General features: G+C 32.5%; 1 protein-coding gene across 6 annotated transcripts in view; it reads right to left on the reverse strand.

The window, feature by feature from the left end:
• LOC120330795 (protein phosphatase 1 regulatory subunit 12B-like) overlaps window positions 1-23,684 on the reverse strand; it is a 52,394-nt gene that overhangs the window by 24,546 nt on the left and 4,164 nt on the right. For 4 of the 6 annotated variants that reach the window (XM_078114122.1, XM_078114126.1, XM_078114123.1 and 1 more), the window contains exons 2-15: window positions 19,094-19,224; window positions 13,003-13,121; window positions 11,761-11,932; window positions 11,289-11,433; window positions 10,951-11,028; window positions 10,808-10,866; window positions 8,001-8,246; window positions 6,774-6,909; window positions 6,597-6,678; window positions 6,018-6,133; window positions 5,380-5,474; window positions 4,926-5,006; window positions 4,326-4,421; window positions 1,847-2,317 (exon numbers count right to left, since the gene is read on the reverse strand). In XM_078114122.1, the coding sequence (XP_077970248.1) occupies window positions 1,847-2,317; window positions 4,326-4,421; window positions 4,926-5,006; window positions 5,380-5,474; window positions 6,018-6,133; window positions 6,597-6,678; window positions 6,774-6,909; window positions 8,001-8,246; window positions 10,808-10,866; window positions 10,951-11,028; window positions 11,289-11,433; window positions 11,761-11,932; window positions 13,003-13,121; window positions 19,094-19,224 (2,027 nt within the window). The remainder of the gene's footprint in view (window positions 1-1,846; window positions 2,318-4,325; window positions 4,422-4,925; window positions 5,007-5,379; window positions 5,475-6,017; window positions 6,134-6,596; window positions 6,679-6,773; window positions 6,910-8,000; window positions 8,247-10,807; window positions 10,867-10,950; window positions 11,029-11,288; window positions 11,434-11,760; window positions 11,933-13,002; window positions 13,122-19,093; window positions 19,225-23,684) is intronic. The other 2 variants (XM_039397720.2, XM_039397721.2) reach the window with 2 other exon arrangements.

Below are 23,684 nucleotides of genomic sequence, written 5' to 3' on the forward strand. Positions count from 1 at the left end.
GACTGTTCACTTTTTTGGCAAGACCAGAATCTTGCCGGTTGAGCATTGCCAACCAACGTTATTGTAGCGTGAGTGTGGAGACTGTGAGTATGTGGGTCAAACTACGAGTCTTCAATCTGGTATATCAACGCAGTTTAATCCTACACTCTAGCGAATAGGATATGTATGATTCCAGTGTTAAAATTCTATCATGTGATGTTATAATGACAAACTGTACAATATACAGTACTGATATAACACCACACACAAAATTGGAGTGAAAAATGCCAGTGAAAATTTCATGAAGTTTATAAGTCAGTTTAAATGAACAGATGCATGGCAATACTGAAAACTATATATTTCATGAGGGTACTCCCGTAGTATGTGTAACAGGTTAGGGTTAGGCCATAATCTTATAACACACAAAATTCTATTACCATATATTAATGTTTGTGAAACTAATTGGCAGGTGGTATAATACAAAGCAATGTCTACAACAAATAATATTAAATAAACAACACTGAAACAAAGAGTGTTAAAATACATAGTGAAGCTCCTAGTGAACAACCCTGTATCTATCTTTCTACACAATCAGTAACTTCATTGTCACAAGATGATGACACCACAAAACGAAATTGTAATGCATGATCAATTCACTTATCTGCAATAATGACATAATATAACCAAATAGGTGGTCAAAAATCTTATATTGGATGAGTGCGTAAAAATCTTCATTTATTATTCAACAATTTACTAAGGATGTACTCATTATTGACTGAAATAATTCACTTGACATCATGGTGAACAGTTATGGAAATACATGATTGACTGCAATGTACTTTGATGAAGCTGTCTGTCTGTAGTTATTGATGTAAGTGTTGTTACAACAAACATTTTCATGTAATTTCATTTCATAAGTGATTAATTTTTCGAAACAAAAAATGTTGATTCAAATAATTTTCGAGTGATTGAAATTTTTACTACATTATGCAACATATTTTACTACTGTCTAACCGTGACTACTTGTGAATGTTTTCAAACCAAAAGTTTGAAACCCTCATCACAATCTCCCATGTATATGAAACATTGATCGGAAATTTATACAACACATTTACACGACTTATGTCCGAGTATTGCCACATGTAGTATTCAAAGTTCTCGTACATTTGAACCCACGACAATAGCACCTGCATACTGTTGTACCTATGGAAGTTTTTTTGTTTTACGGATATTTGAACCCATACTAACCCTAACCCATGCGTTTTAGCACCCGCATATAGATTGATCCAGCGGATATACACATGGGTTCAAATGTACGGTCACCAGGATTCAAGGGTTTGCTATATCACCTTTATTTTTATTCCAATATTCAAGAAAGTATAGCTACCATTAGATAAAATAATAATTATCATGTTTTCATTTGAAGAATAGGAATATTTTTTTATTTTAAACAAAGCATGCAGCAGAATAATGTGTCTCAACAAAACAAGTAACATACTACTACTAGTAGTATCATTCCAATTATTCAATCATAATCGGATCATAACAGAAGCTCACAACAAAACTAACATCTTGTGCATTTTAAATCTGTTACAATTCAAGCTACTCACATTTTAGCAAATAATAAACATAATCTTTCATTATGGTTATTCAATTCAGAACAAGCAACATAATGCAAGCACTAAACATAACTAGTATTAAAGTACACAGTGTCATATTATTTATCAATAACATACAAACTAAAATGGTTATTTTTCACTTCAAATTAATCTAAATGGTAATTTCTACTAACTTGCAAACAACTCAAGCTAAAACTCAGTGCTATGCACTATTCTTTCAAGCTCAAACTTCTCTAGATTGCAAGTACCTGTCTTCTTGCCTTGATCTGAAAATACAATCCGAGGAAGCACTTCGTAACCTCGTTCGTCCAGACCTTGTTCTTCCTTCTCTAGTTACTTTCAATTTAGCATTGTTTGGAGGAATTTTTGAGCAGGATGATGTTTTTTCCGCCAATATATCGGACTGGAAGTTTTTGATTCTACCAGACTCAGCAAAGAATGAAGTTTTACCGGTGACTGGCTTCAAGTTAAGTAGTTCTTTATCAAGAGACCAGCGACGAAATTCTGTTTTGCTTTGTTCTTGAGATTTGGGAATAATTCTGTTTTTTATTTCATTATTTGCCCTTGTTTTATTACGTCTTGACATTCTGGGTGACAGTGAAGTTGATCTGTCATTTTTACTGCGGTTCGTAGATTTCTTCAGTGGATAATTTTCTTTCTCAATATCGCTTAGTACACGAGCGACAATTTTCGATGAATCGACTGAGGACCTGAAACCGCTATATAGTAAATATTGTATTTTCAGATAACGTAATAATACAAAAATTTCTGACTGCAGAAAACAGCTAACTCTACTAATGTAATCAAATAAATCTATGTAATGTATGCTACTCTAACTTCAAAATTAGTAAAAACTAAAATCAAAACTCGACAAATTCCAAAAACAAAACGGCTTCAGATATTTATAAACATAATTATGATAAATAAAAATATATATAATTATATTTTGGTATTGGTATATAAAAATTATTACTTTTTCACAGTATGAGTTACCAATGAATTCTTTTGGGATAGTATGCATTTGTATAAATTTAATTTTCTGACACTGGGAACAAGGTACAAAAGACATCTTTTGCAACACATGGAAGTCGGTCACAAAATCTGAATTAAGTTATATCAAAGGTAACTGTTTGGTTTCAACCACTAATAAAGAAACTATCATACAGACAAATTCTAAGAATAGATATTATCTCCATAGCATGAAATCAGTGGTTTTGTTCATTTTTGTGGTTGCATTACATTGTAGTTGTTAACCTTAAAATCACACATAAAACTATCCTCTTATCAGATTCAATATTATGTTTGGGTGGTCTGTAAATTAACCACAATGGAAAATTTATCAAACTATTATGATAACTCATCTAATCATACATTGCCAATATCAATACAGCAAATTTGAGTAGAAATTATGATTATGCCATTATAACTTATCTCAGAAAAAAATAGCAGATAATATAACCAAGCTTATTGAGGACACAAGAGTAGAGAGATATGCTATAATGGGAATGTCAAAAACATCCATCTGCTCTGTCTGTTATTCTCGTTCGGTGACCATTAGTATGCTTACCATTAAGCATAGGGGTAAACTATTCCTTTCTATGTGACCAAATATGAAAATCCAATCTTAATTTAGAGTGATCAAAACTAAAATTTAGATACAAAAATAACAGTGATCCTATGTTAAACACAGTATCGTAACTCAGTAATGGACAGTTCATGATAAAATCAAAATTACAGCTATTACTAGAACAAACATCATTATACCTTAATTATCTGCATGAGAAATAACAACCTATATTTCCATATGAGACTAGGGACCTAATAAAAAGAAACAAACAGTCTATCAGCCTATTTGTAATTTTTCAATTTATAATATACAGAATGATCCCCCAAAAAACATAACCCAGGTTGATCGGAACTTAATCTGAGGAGAAAATAACTTTTGTGACATCCTAGATTACTGAATCTTTTAGGTACAATCATACATAAGTGGAAGTTGAAGTGTTATTAAGTAATCGCCTGGTAGTATAACAAGCTACAGAAAACTATCACTCAATCTAGTAAACAAGCGGCATGCATATTTATGACCTAATCTATTTGAAATAATGATATGATGACATTCAATGGATGCAGATGACATGACACCCACCAAGAAGATTCAGGATAGTGTCAATAAAAAACCTGAGTGAAATATAAGAGCCAGTCACAGATAATCTCTGACAACAGAATTGACAATGATAAAATTGAGTCTTTTCTTGTGAAGATATAAAGGACTATTCCGCAAGAATACAAATCATTACAAAATTAAAAATGATTATTTCAAAATGTATTTCTTATCCTTCTTACTGTAAAGCACATTACTTATTGGACAGAGGTGGATTTCTATGGTATTATTTAATACTAACTACTTAACTAGCATTGCGTAACAATTATCTTGAAAGTACACTGTACTTTCAACATAATTTTAAGCTTTTCCATTTTTCAGGAACAAGCACTGTATTATACATAGTTATTGTCAAAACCGCAATATTTTCACTTATATAGCATGTTCGAATATTAATTTTTTGTTTGATAAAGTCTAATGCTTTGAAATGGCTGATATTTTGAGTATTCGGAATGGAATCTTATATTTCACACAGGTTAATAAGCTACAATAAACAAGAAACAGGGTCAAAATGCATGTAGGTATGATATTTAGTTTCACAACACTCCACGTTCGAGTGATACCTGAATGTTTTAGGCCTCTTGGTGAGAGCCTCAATATTTGCGTCATCATGATTTTCGAGGCTTTCTGTTCGGCCAACAGCCTTCTTATAAGATATGCTAGAAATAATAAAATCACAATACAAAATAGCAGCAAGCAAGCATGAATGAAGATGATTATAATGTAAAAATAAAAAATATGATTCTGAATCTGGTTGCAAAAATATTACAAACAATACAAACTTCAAAGCAATTTATGCATTTCTGAGTGGTTCCAGAACTGTATGCAATCCCACACTTGTGAGCCGCAAATCAACTAAATCTATATGATAGTTTATATACACAAAATAAGCTCATATACCCTATTGCAAAATTGATTAAATATGCATCTATATCATGAAAAAGCATTGAAATAATTGACTTGAAAAGCTTGTGAACACCTGTGCTAAGCAAACCTATTTTCTTTGCCATTTTCTCCACACAAAACAATCTATTGAAATCCTATCATGACATCAAATTGATAAGTCATGATATTGACGACATAGATGCTGAAATAACTAAGTACACTGTAAATTGCTATATCTTGTGATTGGTATCCTTGAAACAAATAAAAAAAGATTATACCTCCTCTTAAATGAAGCAGATGTATCTGGAGTAGGATCAGTTGTTGCACTTTGATTTGTGTCGTATTTCCTTCTACCAAACCTATAATCATAAATAGAATTTGTATGAATTGAGAATTGAAAATAAAATGATATTTTAATTCCGTATGATTTTGCTTTAAAAACAAGCTTTCAATATTTCCGAATAGATACATCTGCAAACAATTGGTGATAATATGCATATTACTTTCAGCTATGGTATTCTCCAAATTGAGTAAAACCTTTATCTGAAATGGTAGATTAATTATTTCGAAAGCAATTATCCTGATCATGACTGTTTGCATAATCCTACAAGTGTAATCATTCCAAAGATAATTTTTAGATATGTCTTTTTTCAAAAAAATATTATAACACTTTTATCAGAAATGTGTTTCTGGATGCGAATAATAAAGTCATAAGACAAATGTGGTGCGTACCTGGAAAGTAAATCATTAGATTCATCTGTTTCTGCATCTGTTTTCGATTTGCTGGCATCAAGGATCGGTGCAACCCTTGCTGTTTTTGTCTCGTTCTGTAAAATAATATTTAGAATAATAAACTCAATATCTATTTTTCTCTGCAAATTCTATTTTTTTACACATACTCGTATGCTAAGTTTATTAATATTTTGTCTAGGTAAAACCGTAAAACACGATCATATTTTTTTAGGCCTTGTGTAATCTAAATGTAATTCCATATAATGGCCAATTGTATTTTTACTTTTCTTGCCCTTGCCATATTGCAGGAGGAACATCTCCTAGATGAGAAAAAATCGGAAAAACATGACAAAACTTATAATATCATAGAGCATTTTTCCTCAGACACCAGCCGTAAATAACTTAGTTCATCTTTAAACTTTATGCCGAAGATGTTTATTGTTTTACAGATCATATTTGCAAACTTCTATCCTTCTAATTAAATTGATTTTCCTTGTTTTATTATGAAAAAGAGGAAAATTTCTTCCAGCTCAATAACAGTGCCGCAATTCAAACCTTTGCTAGCTAAGTATTTGGTAACATCAATGACAATCACAAAAAAGAAATAAGATATATTTCAAAAATTAAAAATATCATACTTTTGTCTCCTCACTGAATCTTGTGGAATAAGATGAGGATCTTTCAATTTCTTTATTTTGTAAATTCTGCATACTAATTTTTGATTTTTCATCAAAGCTACCAGTTTTTCGTAAACCTGTAATAAGGCAATATCAAGGTAGAAGAGATTGCCATGTTCCAAAAATTTGAGTGAATATACCCCCTGCCCATAGGCTTCAGTCTCTTTACAGAACTTGATGTAAAGAAGCCGAACAAAATTAGTTATCTCCATATTGGTACACACACTTCTGGAGCGCCAATTACTGTATTTATATCATTTTTTTATAACATGTTTCAGTTGATACATGGCGAAATGCATAGAATCCGACATAGACACAACATATTAAAGTTTGGAATTCCCATAAAACTGATATATAGATTTAACTATGCAGCACACAAGCAGTTGGTACGATGTTTAAACTTACAGTGTATGCAAATAATATGTACTCCAAGTTGAAATTTTTGTAAAGTTGAATGTAGGTGCCCACAGATTTTATTTTTGAGTACAAATAATGTTAGATCCATCCATTATATCGAATCAAAATAAAATATTATGATACCTGTCCGCCAAGCTGAAGGTGTATCATCTTTGTCTCTTGAAAGTAAAGTTGTTCTACTACCATTTTCTCTACTAGTTCGGCCCTGAATGAGAACAGCATTAGGACAATAAGGACAGAGTAAGGAAATGAGTAACACTGCACGATTGATGGAAGTGAAAAATTGCCAGAATAACTTACCACTGCTTGTACTGGTTGTGTTGCTGCTATTGGTTTTGAACCACCTTCACTGTTTGTCATTTGAAGTGGTCTATGATGAGGTGGTTCTGACGATGATATGTGCAAAGAAGCTGGACGATTGCGTCTACTGTTATAACTTGAAATAAAAATTATGTAATTAGTTACAATGAAGAATTTTATAATACAAACAACGAACTAGAATGAGCATAATAATTTTACTCGCTAATGACCAAAATAGCTATTTCAGTCATATATTTGAGAAATAAATTAGTTTGATTATTATAAAGGTAAATCATTTATTTCTGCCCATATACTGATACAATGGTATGTGCTATGCATACATACATACATAGGCTTCTACCCCCTGTTAATTGGGATAATAACTATTCCTATATATTACAAAATTTCAGGGTTTAAACTGTTGTCAGGCGTCATACAATAAATGGGACTAAAAAATTGCTTCACAAGATAGAAATGGTATGATGAAAAGAGCTTTGGTTCGGCAGACATAGGAATATAGGTTTACAAAGTTCAGGTTATTGTTAACTCCATATAATAAAGCCTGGTTAAAATTAATTTATTAAAATTCTAATAGAACCTCAGTAAATTATATTTATCCACCTTTCTGGTTATTGTAGTGATTTCACAACATCGATAAGAGAATAATGATTATGGACGTGTTTTTTTTGGTATTTTCTCAAATTGGGAGTTTATTAATGTTTGACATACAGACAGGATAATGTTATTGCACAGCATATGTGTACTTCACAAAAAAAAAGCAAAAATGACGAATTGAAATCTAACGTTTGCCAACTGGGGGGAATTTATTATCATGGAGGAAATAGGTACTTGGGGAGGAAATATTAAGTTGCGATTAGGTGTAATTTCACAAATATTGTTTCGTTTAATTATTTATTGTAATGTGTATTTATGGATCTATTATAAACTACTTAAATTTTGCAAAAGTCGGACTTGGGGTTGTGAGTAGCAGTAGCTAGGGTTAAACAATGTACTGGGATATTGTATAGGCCTATTAAAATGCAGGTTCTTTCTCCTTGTTTATTTTGGATATAAATGTGGATGCTGCCAAAATGATACTTGTTCCAGATATTTTTTATGTGTGGTGAGGGTTTTATGCATGGTGAGGCAGGTTTGAAAAAATCCAGGATAGGCAAAGAAGAGAATTTATCAAAAAAGGTTGGGGACCACTTCTATAATCTGTCTTACCTGCTGATGAAATCATCAGATTGGTCGTTTGAAAGTGACGAAGTTCGTGAAGAACTTTTCGTTTCATGTGATTTAATAGGAGGAGGTGAAGATATTCTGGTAGCCGATGTTATACTGTCTTCTTCTTCTTCTGATGACGACGAATCAGGTGATTCTTCTTCCAACATTTTACGAGATCTTTTTTCGCCATTTTGCATTTCGTTTATTCTTAATATATCTGATGATTCTTTGGTAGATGGAGATGATCTGAAAACATATGTATTCAATAGCTCATGGCATATAAGTATGAATAAATACAAAAAAAATATTTATATATAAAGCAAGGACAATCCTAAGCAGAATGAAAAAAAAAATTAACAAAACATAAATAGGCCTGTAATTTGAATGCTCGAATTTTAAATATCCTGGCAATATTTAACCAGAAAGAATAAGACAATAGCGAAACTGATAACATAGATATTAATGTTTAATGAAATAAGATTAATATTCCAAATAAGTAAGTGGGTGTAATAATGATATTGATTTTGCTCAAAGGTTCACAAATAGTGAAAACAATTTTATGGGTGTTTATTATAATATACTGATCTTTAGAGAAGCATTCCTTAACACAAGGTTTTCCAAAACTAATTATATATCCAAATCGATTCGAATATCAATTATAACATAATAAATTTCCAATTCTTGATTTTAGGAATTGTTATTTGTCAAAAGGTATCATTTAAGCAACTATAGACTTAAAGTGTGACAAAAAAGTGTGAACCGTAAAAAGTGTATAAATTTGTAGAATCATTCAAATCATTTTCACATAGATTTCTCTAAAATTCCAAATTTAAACTCATTGAATTCTATAACTTTTCCCAATTTACAATATTCAATACGTGAAAAATATTCGGATTTGGGCATCTCTACTTGACACTTGAAGAAATCACAATGAGTACAAGCCATTAGCACTTTGGTAATAGAAAAATACTTATGGAATAAATATATATCGCATGACAATGTGACCTATTTTAAGTAAGGGATGAGGTTGATAGTTCAATCACATAACTGGACAATTCTGAGGCATTGTTGACAGCTGAGGCTGGTTACACGCTTTAATAATATGAAAGGGTACAGAAAGCAGTCTCATGTGGCGTGAAAATGACGTCTGCTGGATTAAAAGACTTACTGATCCAAAGAGTGAAAATTTAAATTAGGGTGTAGATTGCAGTTGAACACTAATTACAATAATGATACTCTATATTCCTAACGACATTAATAACCACCTAGTTGCCACATAATGAATTCAACAGATAGAAAAAATTTGAATATTCAAAAACACAATCCCATGTATTAAATACTTCAAAATTCTCAATATTTTCTTACTGCGAACACCTGCCACTCAACAAATGATTTCCATACATAAATAAGTTGAATAAATAATAAATACTCATTATTTCGACAAATTTCCAAATCCTAATTTGACAAGTTAGTTTGGCTGCAACAAAAACTAAGGGGGAACATAAGAACATTGATGTAGATGTGTTATGTGCAAGCTTAAAAGTCTGAACAGCTGTTGCTTTTAAGCTGCATTTCTCAAAAGCAGTGTTCCCAATGAGGGGTAGTACAACACAGTATAATCAACATTCATCTATCATTATTATATCACTTTGCTGGCCCAAACTGTGAAAGGAAGATTGTGAAACAGGGTGAAAACTACATAAAAGATTCAAATGCTTCAAGCAATGCATATCATACCGGTACGTTTGTTTCCACTATTTCAAAACAATTCAAGTGAAGTGAACCATGGACTATTGTTATTGAGAAAATTATTATAGAGGTACCGGTAATGAAATACAGCTATGTAAGGAAATGAATGCATGTGATGAAATGGATAAAACTTGTGAATCCAGGAGATTGACGAAAATCCAATTTAGCGCAAAATAATTAGGATTTGGAATTGAAAATGTCCAGATTGACAATTGACCAGAATTTCAATAAAAGTGTTTATCAATAATTCGAAAAATCTCATTATTCTTATCATTCTACCTAAACTTTTTTTAAAGAATATTTGTACATAAGGAAACAGGTGAGATCATGAATGTGTATTTAGAAAAACTGTGCACTTAATACAAGCCCAATAATACTAAATATATATTGATTAACTCATAAAACCTGTCAGAAGTAACAATCAGCAATCCATCACAGGGATTTGCGTGCCAGCAAAACGAATACTACCTAACAAGACATGGCCTGATGACATAAGATTGCAGTAACAACAGACTATATAGGTGGGTTAGTACAGTAATTGATAAAAATTTAGGAAGCATCTACACACAATATATATATTTAGAGAAGTCTAATCAAATTGTTTTTTACATTATAATTCTACTACTAATCAGAAGCCATCTTGATTTTAAGAATATACTGTTTATTTTTTGTAGCGAGATGAAAGTAAATTATATTTGGAAAAAATCATTTTCCACTGATTGCCAACTTCTCTTATGTAACTTCAAACAATTCATAATTCTTAAAAACTGCTTCATATCATACTTCAATTTACTGTTGATATTTAATTATTATGCATCGTTATAATTAGAGCTAATGCTAGAGGGGACATTTTCAAGCACAATATGCTCAAGGCGAGATCACGAGATCTAACTTAATTAAGAATCAGAAATATTTCTTAATCAATATCAAATGAACAAGCATATTCCTACATTCTCTGTATCATGAATTATTTTTCAAACGAAGAATCTATAAATACGAAAGGTTCCATGAGCTAACATAATACACCTAAAAGTATAATAACGAAGAATAGCACTCACTTTTTGTCAGATTTTAAAGGTGGAGGCTCTATGACAGGAGTCGTTTTGATATTTGGTTTCTGTATAGGGAAAAAAATTATAATTGTAAATACGTATTCTTTGCACCAGCATTTTTAGAAAATGAGCCATAATGTTTAACTCACATTTTCACTTTGTTCTGTTTCTAAATCCCGTAAATATTCCAACATATCTTCATCTGCGACATCAAAAGGTGTTTGACCCTGAAATTGAAAAATGAACAAAACGATCATACAGAAATTCTTTTTAAAGCAAGGTTCCATGCACTCACTCAGAAATAAAAGACATACCGGTACATAAACATAATGTTATATTTTAAAAAATGATGCTTGTTAATTTAAAGGAAGAAAATTTAACAACCAAATATCCTTCTGAATGGTTGTATATACTACTCCTGACTTTCAATAAAAAGTAACTGTCTGTGCAGAGAAAATATACTTGAATTCTAGATTAATAAACCTACCAGATTACTCCTGGATTTGAAATCAGCATTTCTATCAGCTAAAATTTTAGAGGATTCTTCTTGTGACCAGTGAGAAGCAGCATGAAGTGGGGTCCATCCATCATGATCTCTTGAATTAACGTCGATACCAGCTTTGATTAAAATTCTGCACGAAATTTAAAAAAATTTTCACAGGAAATAAAGCAAAGAATTTTTTTATGATGTGTTTACTCAGTTGAATCTTTACAAGGCTCGGAAAAATTGAAATTGTAGAGTTATACCATACTTTGCTAAATACGATGAAACAGTCTATTAAATTTTTAATCACATAAAGGCAATATAACTATTAAATAATAGTAATGGTTTTCACATAACTAGGCAGGCATTAATACAATACAGTACTCCTGAAAGGAACAAATCCTTTTTCAGCAAAATCAATGCCTGTGAGTAAAGTAAGCAAAAACAAAAAATTTGAATATAATATAATGCTTACTTCAAAACATCATTGTATCCTTTAGCTGCACAAATATGCAATGCAGTTGCGCCTGATTTTGAATGCCTATATATTTCCACCTTTTCCCCATTTTGATATTTATCCAATAAAATATTTGCATCTTCTAACATAAATAAACGTTCAATGTCTCTGGCTTCATCGACATCAATTCCTGCAACAAATATGATTATGAATTGAAATATTCTGACTAGATTATTTCGCATCTCATCAAGCAATTTCCATTTTCCATATCGCATAATGTTCAATTGCTTATGGTGAATAACAATATATCATATTATAATCCGTAACATTGAACATTATTGCTAGCTTTTAAAAGAACAAATTGTAGCAATGAAAATCATTAAAAAATATTCAAAACAAAAATTTCTTCATTAATAAATAATACAGAACAATGGATTATTCCACTAATTATCAAACAATCCATTTCAAATCCAAAAGTGATTGATTATCAAATAAATAAGTTTTCAAACTCACTCGGCATTGCTATTGGGATGGCATGATATTGGCTTTGCTTATGCAAGTCACAATCATTTGTAGGTAAAAGAAATATTTTTCATATATCAAAAGCCAATATTAAGTTTGTATGATATGACAACATTACCTTATCAAAATATTCCACGGTTTACATTTTAGTCAGCCTAATCACCACACCAAACAAATATTATTTTGATGAAAAATGTCAAAACAAAATCAATCATTTGAATTAATTGACAATCAAAATGATTTGGACATATCTCATAACAATAAAAAATATTTTGAATATTCTCAACGACGAAAAGGCTATTAAAGAATTTTCATGCATCTGTATCAATACCCTGTTAATGCCGTTTTAGGCCCTGTCCCAAGATAGATAAACCATGGTTTCAATTTTCTAATTGTTAAAATTGTTAAATGTGTCTAGATGTCAGATGCCAAATATTCAAAATGATAATAAGATATTACAAATAATTTTAACTAGGATTTACAACTTAAATAAATATAACTAGTTTCAAATATATTGCAATCGTTTATATGACTCCAGAAGTATCAGTTTCTATAACAATGGAAATGTTTTTAAAAAAATAGATTTGTTGTAATCATTGTAATGATTGTCGTAACGTTTTCATATGAAAAATATGCCGTTTGTAAAAATTTAGCCTTATTCTCAGGCCTTATATTTTTTGTTTTAAACAACTTTACTAAACAAAAATATGAAAATATAAATTTATTATTCAGCAGCACCTTTATTATCGATTTCAGATTGAAGATATTCAACCATTTCATCTTCTTCTGCAATATCGATTGGTAATTCTGCCTCGCTGTTGACAGCAGCAACATTTGCACCCTTTTTGACCAGATATCTGTTATGGTAAAAAAATTATAATGGTATTAATTCTATTCAGCATTATAAAAAAATGTAGGAGAAAAATATGTAAAGGCAATATGTTAGAAAATATTTTATTAAAATGTTCAAATAATTTGAAATAAGCTATTGAAATTGAATCAAAAATAGTTATAGCCAATATGAGTACCAAATAAGAATACCAAAAATTGCTCGACAATCAAACATATTGATATAATATCCATCCAGAAAATTAATAGAGATAAGGTCAAACATTGTAGATTATAGGATTACAAAAAAAAATAAAGGTACAATAACCTGCTAAACCATGAAAGATGTTATTACCACAGAAAGCACTTAATTTATTGTATAATTCTCCAAATCTTATAAGAAATGATATGCTATAGCTGAATTAAATTTGTGTGAGAAAGTTACACTCTGGTAAAAGTAAAATAGAAACTGCAGCAAGATTCTTGAATTTCCCACAAGAAATATTTTACTACAATAATGCGTCATATTTAGGTTTAACGTATTTATATCTAAGTAGTCTAAAATTCTGTTTTTCAATCAATTCTAATTTAAAATATCCCACATATTAAAATTTGACATAAAAGGTTAATTTCAATGTGAAAGTCACAAATTTGCTTTATGCTTTATGCAAATTTTTGACATTCACATTGAAATTCACTTTTAGGTCGAATTAAATATGTGGGATATTTTAAATTAAAATTGATTGAAAAGCATAATTTTAGACTATTTAGATATAAATTACCATGATTACATCCAATGATGTATGAATGTACATTTTCGAATTCTAATTACTATTCCGATATGCATATTGCAATATCTCTAATCAGACCACACCACAATATTCAATTTCGAATTCCAAATGAAGTCATCGCTATTCCAGTAACAATGATAACACAAGGGCCAGGAAGGTCAGAAGTGATATAGCCAATGAGTAAACAATTTCCTTTTGTATTATCAGTGTATGATATACAATACATGACTAAGTCAGTTTCAATGTTAAATGATAATAATTAAAGTCAAATTTTCAAATGACGGTTGGTATAGAATAGCCATGTCTTGAAACAAAGAACACATTTAAATTCTTTCATATTTTTACCGACAAAAATCTCATTGAATTGCCCAATAGAAGGCAAAAAAATCAGAACAAATTTTAGAGAGAAAAATGATGCTACTGTCGGTTAAATATTATTTATCACATAACCATATTTTTATTATCTGAATTCCTGAGAAACAATATTTTCTAAGTTTAAGAAAAATTCTTTCGATAAACCTAGTTGATTAAGCTTATTATGTGTTCTTTATTCAAATGAAAAAACAATATAATTATTTATAATTTTCAACCCAACATTATTTTGACTATTAATCATAAGTAGCCTAATAAACCAATGTAGTAAATTATGGTATGGTATGATCTAATGGTATACACCGGCATATACAATAAAGAGTCAATTGGTCATCAAAATAACCAATATTAAAGAATTTTGAACAATTTAAAAAGTGATCAAGCAACATCTTGCATTTATCAAGCAGAGCATTTTAAGATTGACAAATATCTACATAGGTACATAGGTAGTTGTATCAAGCAGATTCGCTTGTTCTTGTTAATGACAACAACCATGATCACACAAGAACAAGAGTACGTAAAGTAGATTGTGATCAATAGGCTTCATACCAAACAAAAATAATGTTGGATAAAAGTTTGTTTTGCAACAAAGGTTTGCTATTCAATTCAGTATAGCAATTGTGAGCAATGTCTCAGCTATTTGTAAAAACTATTGAAATACTTTATAAAGCATTTCTCCATACTAAAAAAAGATTACAGAATCAAACCAACTCAACAATGAATGGGGTCTGAAGTATCAATACATATTCTCTGTTGTCCATGCATCCCAGGACGTGTAAGATTATGATATAAAATTTGTTTAATCTAATTAATTAATAAATGTTGCTCAGTACAGTTTGAATAGTTTACTGAATTCATATTTTAAATCTTCAAATTTGAACACATTATCAAATTTAGCATCAAATATGAATCGAGTTAAAGAATTTAATTTAAAGTTATTGAGTCTTATGTGAGGAATTTATGTTGCATTAGGAAAGAACACATTATTCCATTACAGACCAAACATATGAATACTACCGTATATTAATACTTTTCAGTTTTCAAACATATACCCGTATATTAAATAGATAAGCCTGACATTGTATGAAGGATGCTGATTACATGTATTCTGTTGGGGCAGCGGGGTGAAGAAAATTTTGATGAAATGCCAAAGTTTTAACGATACCACCCCGTATCGGGTGAGAAAGTAATCCTAGGTAAACATTTGTCGTCAAGGTTGACCAGTTTCAGATCACAGAATAAAAGAGATGATAATCATTGAATATTATAGATCATTCTGTTATTGACCACTAAAACAATAGACTACTCTTGAAACATAGTATGAATGAACAAGGGCAGATATTCTCCCAAATGAATGTAAATAAAAACGAATATTTAACCAGCTCAATTTTCTGGTCAAGATATCACTTTAACTGATGAATTGGAATATTGCAACCTAATGAAATATTAGTACATACTTTCAATATTTTATTTGGTTTTAGGGACGTTCATAGCAATGGTAAAACAAAAAATTAAACCTATTATAAAATGATAGATTAGTGTCACTATAGATATGGGTTATGTGAATTCAAAATAAATTGAACAAAATGAATTTGAGAATACAAAAAATTCAAAAAAATTTATGGATAAAATTTGATCAGTTGAAGTCAAAATTTTGCGTAAAATTTATATTTGCTCAAATAATCCAAACAAAAGAATGTTGTATATCATTTCGAAACTGGTGACAATTGCCCTTACTTCCTACATAAATATTGTATCTATTCATACATAAAACTCGTTTCGACCATGGCGTTCTATTGTTCATCTACAATACACCAAGCAATTCATTGTAGCCTATTGAAATTGAAAGCATGATAAATTGCACTTTCACAATATAAGAATAACATGCCGAGAACCCAGATTTTAATAAAACTCGAATTTATGAGAAGAATGCACTGATATTGGAATCTAAGGATTGAAGAGGTCAAATTCAGTTAACTATAAAAATCTTCACAATACAATATACATTTGGAAATATTATAATAGGTTTCTCTACCATTGCTTTTAATAAGGCACGTATTGCTATATGAGGCATTGAACAATGTAATAAAATATAAATAATACCAAATTTCAAATGATAGGATACACTGGAAGTAAAAAACTTATAATTACTAGGTCATGTGTGTGGTGGTAGATTTGCAGTCTATATTATTTCGATATATAAATTATAATGAATGATATTGGAAAGTTTTCTGAAGGTGATAACAAAAGAAAAGTCTCTCTGAGAAAAAATAACTAGCATAGTAACCAGCTGAAAAATTATACATTTGTTTTATATAATATAAATGAATTTTAGTTGCCTTATAGGATTTGTCTTATTAAAATCTGATACTCATACAACCCAATTAACTTTTACTAATCCAATCATACACTGTAATCTGCTTCAAATGAGCGAAAGGAATCAATCAACAACAATTCAAACAGATCCAATCTGAGAGACAATTATGCCTCATTCCATTATTTATATTGAACAAAAAAGTAGCGCACTGTTGCAAATTATGTTTAAACAAAAATGTGAACCAAGATGGCGGACACCGGAATGTAGTATGTGTACCTGGTTAATGTTAAACCATAATTTAATTCCAATTTTCCTTATTTAAGTTCTATTACGAGTTTGGGGAATAGCCAAGTGACTCCCATAGGATTTGTACCTGAAATTATGGCCTAACCCCAACCTGGTACACAGGGACGCAGCCAGGGGGGAGGGGGTCGTAAACCCCTTTGCAATCGTTTTTTTTTTTAATAGTGTTACGTTTACTTACAATAATTTTATTTTTTGCATACCACTTTCGCTCAGCGTCCCACTTTATTAATCATGTTTACGATTCGTTATCGCTGTTACGCGGCAGTGGAGCTAGCTGCCAGCGGGGGGTCACGGAAGTCACAATCTTCACTAAACATTTTTAAATACAATTGTACAACCTTTCACTTGACACAAATAGCAACGGACATATCACACTATTGTCGTCAAGACTATTCCATAAGCGCGCTCTCGCCTCGCCACATTCAACGATTTCACAAGCGCGCTCTCGCCACATTCAACGCATCTATACTTTTAATCACATACGTTATCGTTGGTTATCGCTAATTACAAATTTTAGTTATGTAGTGCATCTTTAACAAGCACAATTATTGGAAATGTATGGTTCATTAACAAAGGATTGCCAAATGCGGCAGCATCGAAAAAAAAGTGTCATAAAATAATATTCAATCTTCGAAAACAAAGCATTGCAAAATAATGTTCAATCTTCGAGTAAAAAGTATCGCAAAATATATTCAATCTTCGAGAAAAAAAATATTACAGAATAATGTTCATTCTTCAAGTAAAAAGTATCGCAAAATAATGTTCAATCTTCGGGAAAAAAAATATTACAGAATAATGTTCAATCTTCGAGATTTTTGGGTAGCAAACTCGCCCAAGAATCGTTTGGAATCGTCTGTCTGCGAAAAGCAGTTACATGCGTTTTCTTTCAGTTCTTTTTAATAAACTGTCGCTGAAAGTGAAGAAGCGCTATGCGCAGAATGCAGCTATCACGGGCGCGGGATTTCAAATTCGCGACGATTTCACTTTCAGTAATATAGGTCTAGACTCGACGCATTGCAATAAAAATTAGAATTTATTAACAGTTAATTGCAACAAGCAAGAGTTTTACATTGAAAGACGTTCTCAATCAGTACGATACATGAGCTTGTTTTTAAATGATTGTAATCGTTATATGAAGTTATAAATGCGGGAACATCGAATATATTATTTTGGAAATGGATTGATATTTCGTGACGCACTGAAAAACAGTTTATGAACCATTGGCATTTGGCAAATATCATTAATTTATGCTATTTCTTAATGTTTCATGATTGCTAATATTTCATTCTAATCTTATTTTACATTTTTTGCGTTATTCCAATTAAAATCATGTGTGGCATTTTATTTAACTGTTGACAATGGGGTAATAATCGGTGATTACTAAAAGGTTAAAATGGGACATGCCAAAACAAAATAAACGAATTGACGCCTGTCAAAGGGGGCAGGGTCTGGCGACAAAGAGCCACATGTGTCGGTGTTTCTCTATCATAGGCATTTTCGGCATCACTTTGAAACTCTAAAACGAAAGGACACCCCGTGGAGTGAAGACTTTCGCATAGGGAAATATTTGAATTACGATTGCTGAATGAGCGGAAAAAACAAATGCTTATTTTCTTGCTTGAAACAACGATAAACCAATTCAACCCTGTTGCCAAAAATAATAGCATGCATTATTAACAAACTGGTAATAATATGTTGATAAATCGCCGCTAAAAGTAGAGAAGCGTTATGTGCAAATATCACAGGAATTTTAATTCGCGACGAATTCACTTTCAGTAATATAGTTAACGGCGCATTGAAATGAAAAGTTGATTATTCTTGATCCTAGAGAATGGTCGGCGATTGCTGAAAGTAGGACATGCAAAGAAAGGCTAATGAGACACAGCGCCGCATATGTTGTTTTGCCATCATCGGAACATCTTTTTAAAGACCTCTAAACGCGTTTTTATTTCACCAACTCCCCCCTTGAAAAAATCCTGGCTGCGCCCCTGCTGGTACACATACTACGTTCCGATGTCTGCCATCTTGATTCACATACTTCGGAGTACCTATTTATTAATAATACTGTACTCTTGAATGTCATATACTTTATTGCAATAGCCATCGTCTAGTAGAAATAAACCACATTCACAAAATTTCTCAAAAATAATGATTATAACAAACTACCACAAAGTTGTGTATTACCAATATTAATTAAAACCTAAATATCCCTTACTTAGCAATATCCATGAATCCACATGAAGCAGTGGCATGAAGTGGTGTCCAACCTTCATTATCTTCTTGATCAATTTCTGATCCATGTTCAACAAGAAATTCGACAACTTCGACATTTCCATCAATACATGCCTGAAGAAATAAATATTTGTTATAACTATAAGGTAAATCATATATAAAACACATAATTAAAAAATGATCCTGATGTCTGTAAACTTGTACTTTGTGAAATCTCGCATTGCTTTTTAGTACAAAAGTTAATTTAGAATATAATTAATATTAATATTTTTTATCACTTTTTGTTATTTTTGTTTTGACTGAATTATATCAATAAGCTCATTAAACCAGATATAAACACAATAAAATTAACATTGAATTCATTCATAAAAAATATTCAAACATCAATTTCAAAATTAAAAATACACATCTATAATTATTTGACATCAACATTTTGAACTATTTCCATGTTTAGGCAACATGTTATGAAGCTCATGAAAGCTTATTTAAAAAATCATTTCAGAATTATAAACTATACCAGGGGTGGGCACACCGCGGCTCGCCAGACTTTTTGTGCGGCTCTTCTCGCTAACATAAATTATTATCCAAATTTTACCTAAGAGAAAAACTTTAATGTAAACTCTTTTAATTTATTAAAAGTCGTAAAGAAGTTTTCATCAATAATTAGGACAAATTATGTTTTAGTATGAAAATCGCTGTAGCGATTTGAAGTCAGTCGAGTCAGCAAATCTTTCGTCACAATGGTCAATGTTTATTGATGCGTCGGCGGTATTGCAGCTTGATTGCGGTTAGTTAGTCTAAGTCAGTGTTCTTCAACCTTTTTTATCGAAGTATACCTTTTACAGTTTTTTAAGAACTTTGTATACCTTACAAATACCAATGTTTATTTAAGGCTCAGATAAACAATAAATTTTAAGCACATATTGTACTGCAATATCATCATGCAATCTAATAGGCTAGTGACTGAACATTACATTATATTTCATTGCATGTTTTAACTGTTTCGTTCTTGTTCTTTAGATTGTATTTTACTTAGATTGCTTAACTTGGTTGGCCTTGTACTATAGTTAATACTTCATGTGAATTGATTTAAATATGGCGCTGCGAACAGAAGACAGTTGGAGAGATTTTTTCATATCAGCTGAAATACCTGCGGAGGAAGCATCAATATATTCTAGAAAATTCATGGAAAACCGTATAACTGAAGTCACACTTCCTAATCTATCTAAAACAGATTTGTGTGATTTGGGTATCCAAGCTGTTGGGGATATTTTAGCCATCCTCAGCCACAGCAAAGCAAAAATGACACTCGAAGCCCACACACAACAAACAATAGATGCACCAAGAAATGACTCTAATATCATAAAGCCTCCTCCACCCAGAATGCCGCGGATAGAAATAAACATGACACGACCTCAATTTCGAAAATTCAAAACAGATTGGGAAGTGTTTAAGAAAATGACAAGACTTTCTGATGAACAATACAGTTCCCAGTTATACAACATGTGCGATGAAGCAGTTCAAACAAGCATAATCAACACAGTAACGGACTTTTTCAGTCTCGATGAAGAGGATATTCTTAAAGCAATTGAAACAATTGTTACACAACGTTCAAACCCCACAGTTCATCGCATGAACTTTGGTGCAATAATTCAAACAGAAACAGAATCTATTCAGGAATTCATCACCAGACTGAAGTCAGTAGCAGTGGACTGTGAATTTTCTTGTCCTCAATGCAAACACAACCTATCGTCACACCACGTTCGAGATCAATTCATCAGAGGTGTCCATAGCACAAGCCTCCAGACTGAATTGCTCGCCAAGGCCAACCAATTTAAGACTTTAGAAGATGTTATCAAACATTCAGAAGCCTTTGAAACCGCTGTAAGAGACCAATCAAAACTTCAGAAAACCGCAGAAGTATATGCGGCACAAACTTACAACAAACAAACACCAAACACCCGCGAATCGCAAAGGCCATGCGCAGGTTGTGGAAGTCTATCTCACGGATTTCCAGGTTCAAGGAACCGTTCAACAAAATGTCCTGCCTGGGGGAAAACTTGCACCAACTGTAAACAGCTCAATCACTTTGCTCGAGTTTGCCGACAGGTGAATCAGCCCCAGAAAAACCAACCACAAGCAGAAGCTAATGCCCTACTAGCTCATGTACGTTATAACAAAAAACGTCACTGCTTTACTACAGGACAACATGGAATGGATGAAATTCAAGCAACAGTACATCCATTTCCTCAGAATCGCAACTCGAAACCATGCACGGTACTAATATTCCCAGATAGTGGAGCAAACATTTGCTTAGCTGGCCCAAAGCATTTGCAGAGCATGCAAATCAAACAAAATCAGTTGCTTAAATGTCATAAGATAGTGACGGCAGTTGGAGGATCAACACTGACTTGCTTCGGCTGGCTGCCGGTCAAATTTGTAATTGGTGGACACTCTACCACACAACAAGTTTACATTTGTAACAAAGTGGATCGTATGTACTTCAGTCGCCAAGGCTGCATTGATACCAGAATCCTTTCTAAAGCATTTCCTTACCCTATGGAAATGGAAGCAAACGTGGCAAAAATTAGCACAGCAGACATCCCCACTAGTGAGAATTCATTGGGCCAATTACCAAAACGACCAAGAAATTTGCCATTCCCACCAATGGACACGAACGTCCCCCGACTGGAAAAGTACTTATTGGCGGAATTTGCAAACACTGCATTTAACAATGTCACACCATTTCCAAAAATGAATGCACCCCCAGCCCACATTCACCTAAAGTCTGATGCTCAACCATTTGCACATCATACTCCTATTCCAGTACCATACCACTGGAAAGAAGCAGTGAAATCCAGTCTAGACAGAGATGTAGAAAGGGGTATTATAGAACCTGTCCCTGTAGGGCAACCAGTTGAATGGTGCAGCAGAATGGTAACAATTGCAAAGAAGGATGGCACACCCAGACGTACTATAGACCTCCAGCACCTAAACTCCCAGTCATTGAGAGAAACTCATCATTGTCAGACACCATTTCAACTGGCATGTCAGATACCTCCTAAAACTAAAAAGACCGTACTGGATGCTGTAGATGGATATCACGCCATAGAACTGGATGAGGAAAGTCAGCATTTAACGACTTTCATAACTGAATGGGGAAGATACATGTACAAACGAATGCCTCAAGGATTCATTGCAGCTGGAGATGCATACACAAGACGTTATGATGATATTATAAACAATACACCTCGCAAAGTAAAATGCGTTGACGACACGCTACTATATGATACAAATATAGAAGAAGCCTTCTTCCACACTTGGGATTACCTAGCAACATGCGCAACAAATGGCATTGTACTGAATTCAAAGAAATTTAAATTTTGCAGAGACACAATCTCATTCGCAGGATACAACATAACACCAGATGGCATAACACCATCAGCAGAACTTCTCAAAGCAATTAGAGATTTCCCAGTCCCTAAAGACATCACTGGAGCCAGATCTTGGTTTGGTTTAGTTAATCAAGTTTCATGGGCTTATTCAATAAGTGAAATAATGTTACCTTTTCGTGAACTCATAAAGCCAAACTCAAAATTTTACTGGGATGAAGCTTTGGAAAAAATATTTGAAACATCAAAACAATTACTGTGTGAGACAGTTAAACAGGGCATACGTTCCTTTGACACAAAACGTGCAACTTGCCTCCAATGTGACTGGAGCAAAGATGGGATCGGATACGTTCTTCTTCAAAAATACTGTGATTGCTCGATCGATAAAGTTCCTATTTGCTGCAAAGATGGTTGGCATTTGGTTTATGCCAACTCCAGGTTCACCACGCCAACAGAAAGTCGATACTCACCCACTGAAGGAGAAGCATTAGCAGTATCCTGGGCCTTACAACACGCACGAATGTTTACCTTAGGTTGCCAAAACCTCATTGTGTCCACTGACCACAAACCCTTATTGGGAATCTTTAAAGATCGAGACCTGGATAGTATTAAAAATCCTCGAATACAAAACTTGAAAGAACACACCCTGCGATATAGATTCACAATGCAGCATTGCCCAGGGAAATGGCACAAAGCACCCGATGCTTTATCACGCAATCCCACAGCCTTGGAAATAACAGATACGAAAAATGCAGTGATGGACATAGCACGAAATGACCCATCATCTGATGAAGTAACAACAACAGAGCAGTGCGAAGCTCGTGTTCACGCAATTCAACAATCTGTCATCAACTCAATAAATGATGACGATGCGCTTGTGACCCTGGATCACATTAGAAGCCATGGAAAGTCTGACAAAAGCTACAACATACTCATCAAAACAATTGAGAATGGATTCCCTAACACAAGACATGGGACACCGCCTGAAATCCGGGATTATTGGGGTGTGAGAGATCGCCTATCAACTAAAGACAATGTAATACTAATGGACTCTCGCATAGTTATTCCCACTCCCCTTCGCAAGACCATACTGAGGTCACTACACTCTGCGCATCAAGGGATCACAGGCATGAAAGCAAGAGCAAACCAATCAGTCTATTGGCCGGGCATGAACGCCATGAT

The sequence above is a fragment of the Styela clava genome, chromosome 6, assembly GCF_964204865.1.
Source record: "Styela clava chromosome 6, kaStyClav1.hap1.2, whole genome shotgun sequence".
NCBI lineage: Eukaryota > Metazoa > Chordata > Ascidiacea > Stolidobranchia > Styelidae > Styela > Styela clava.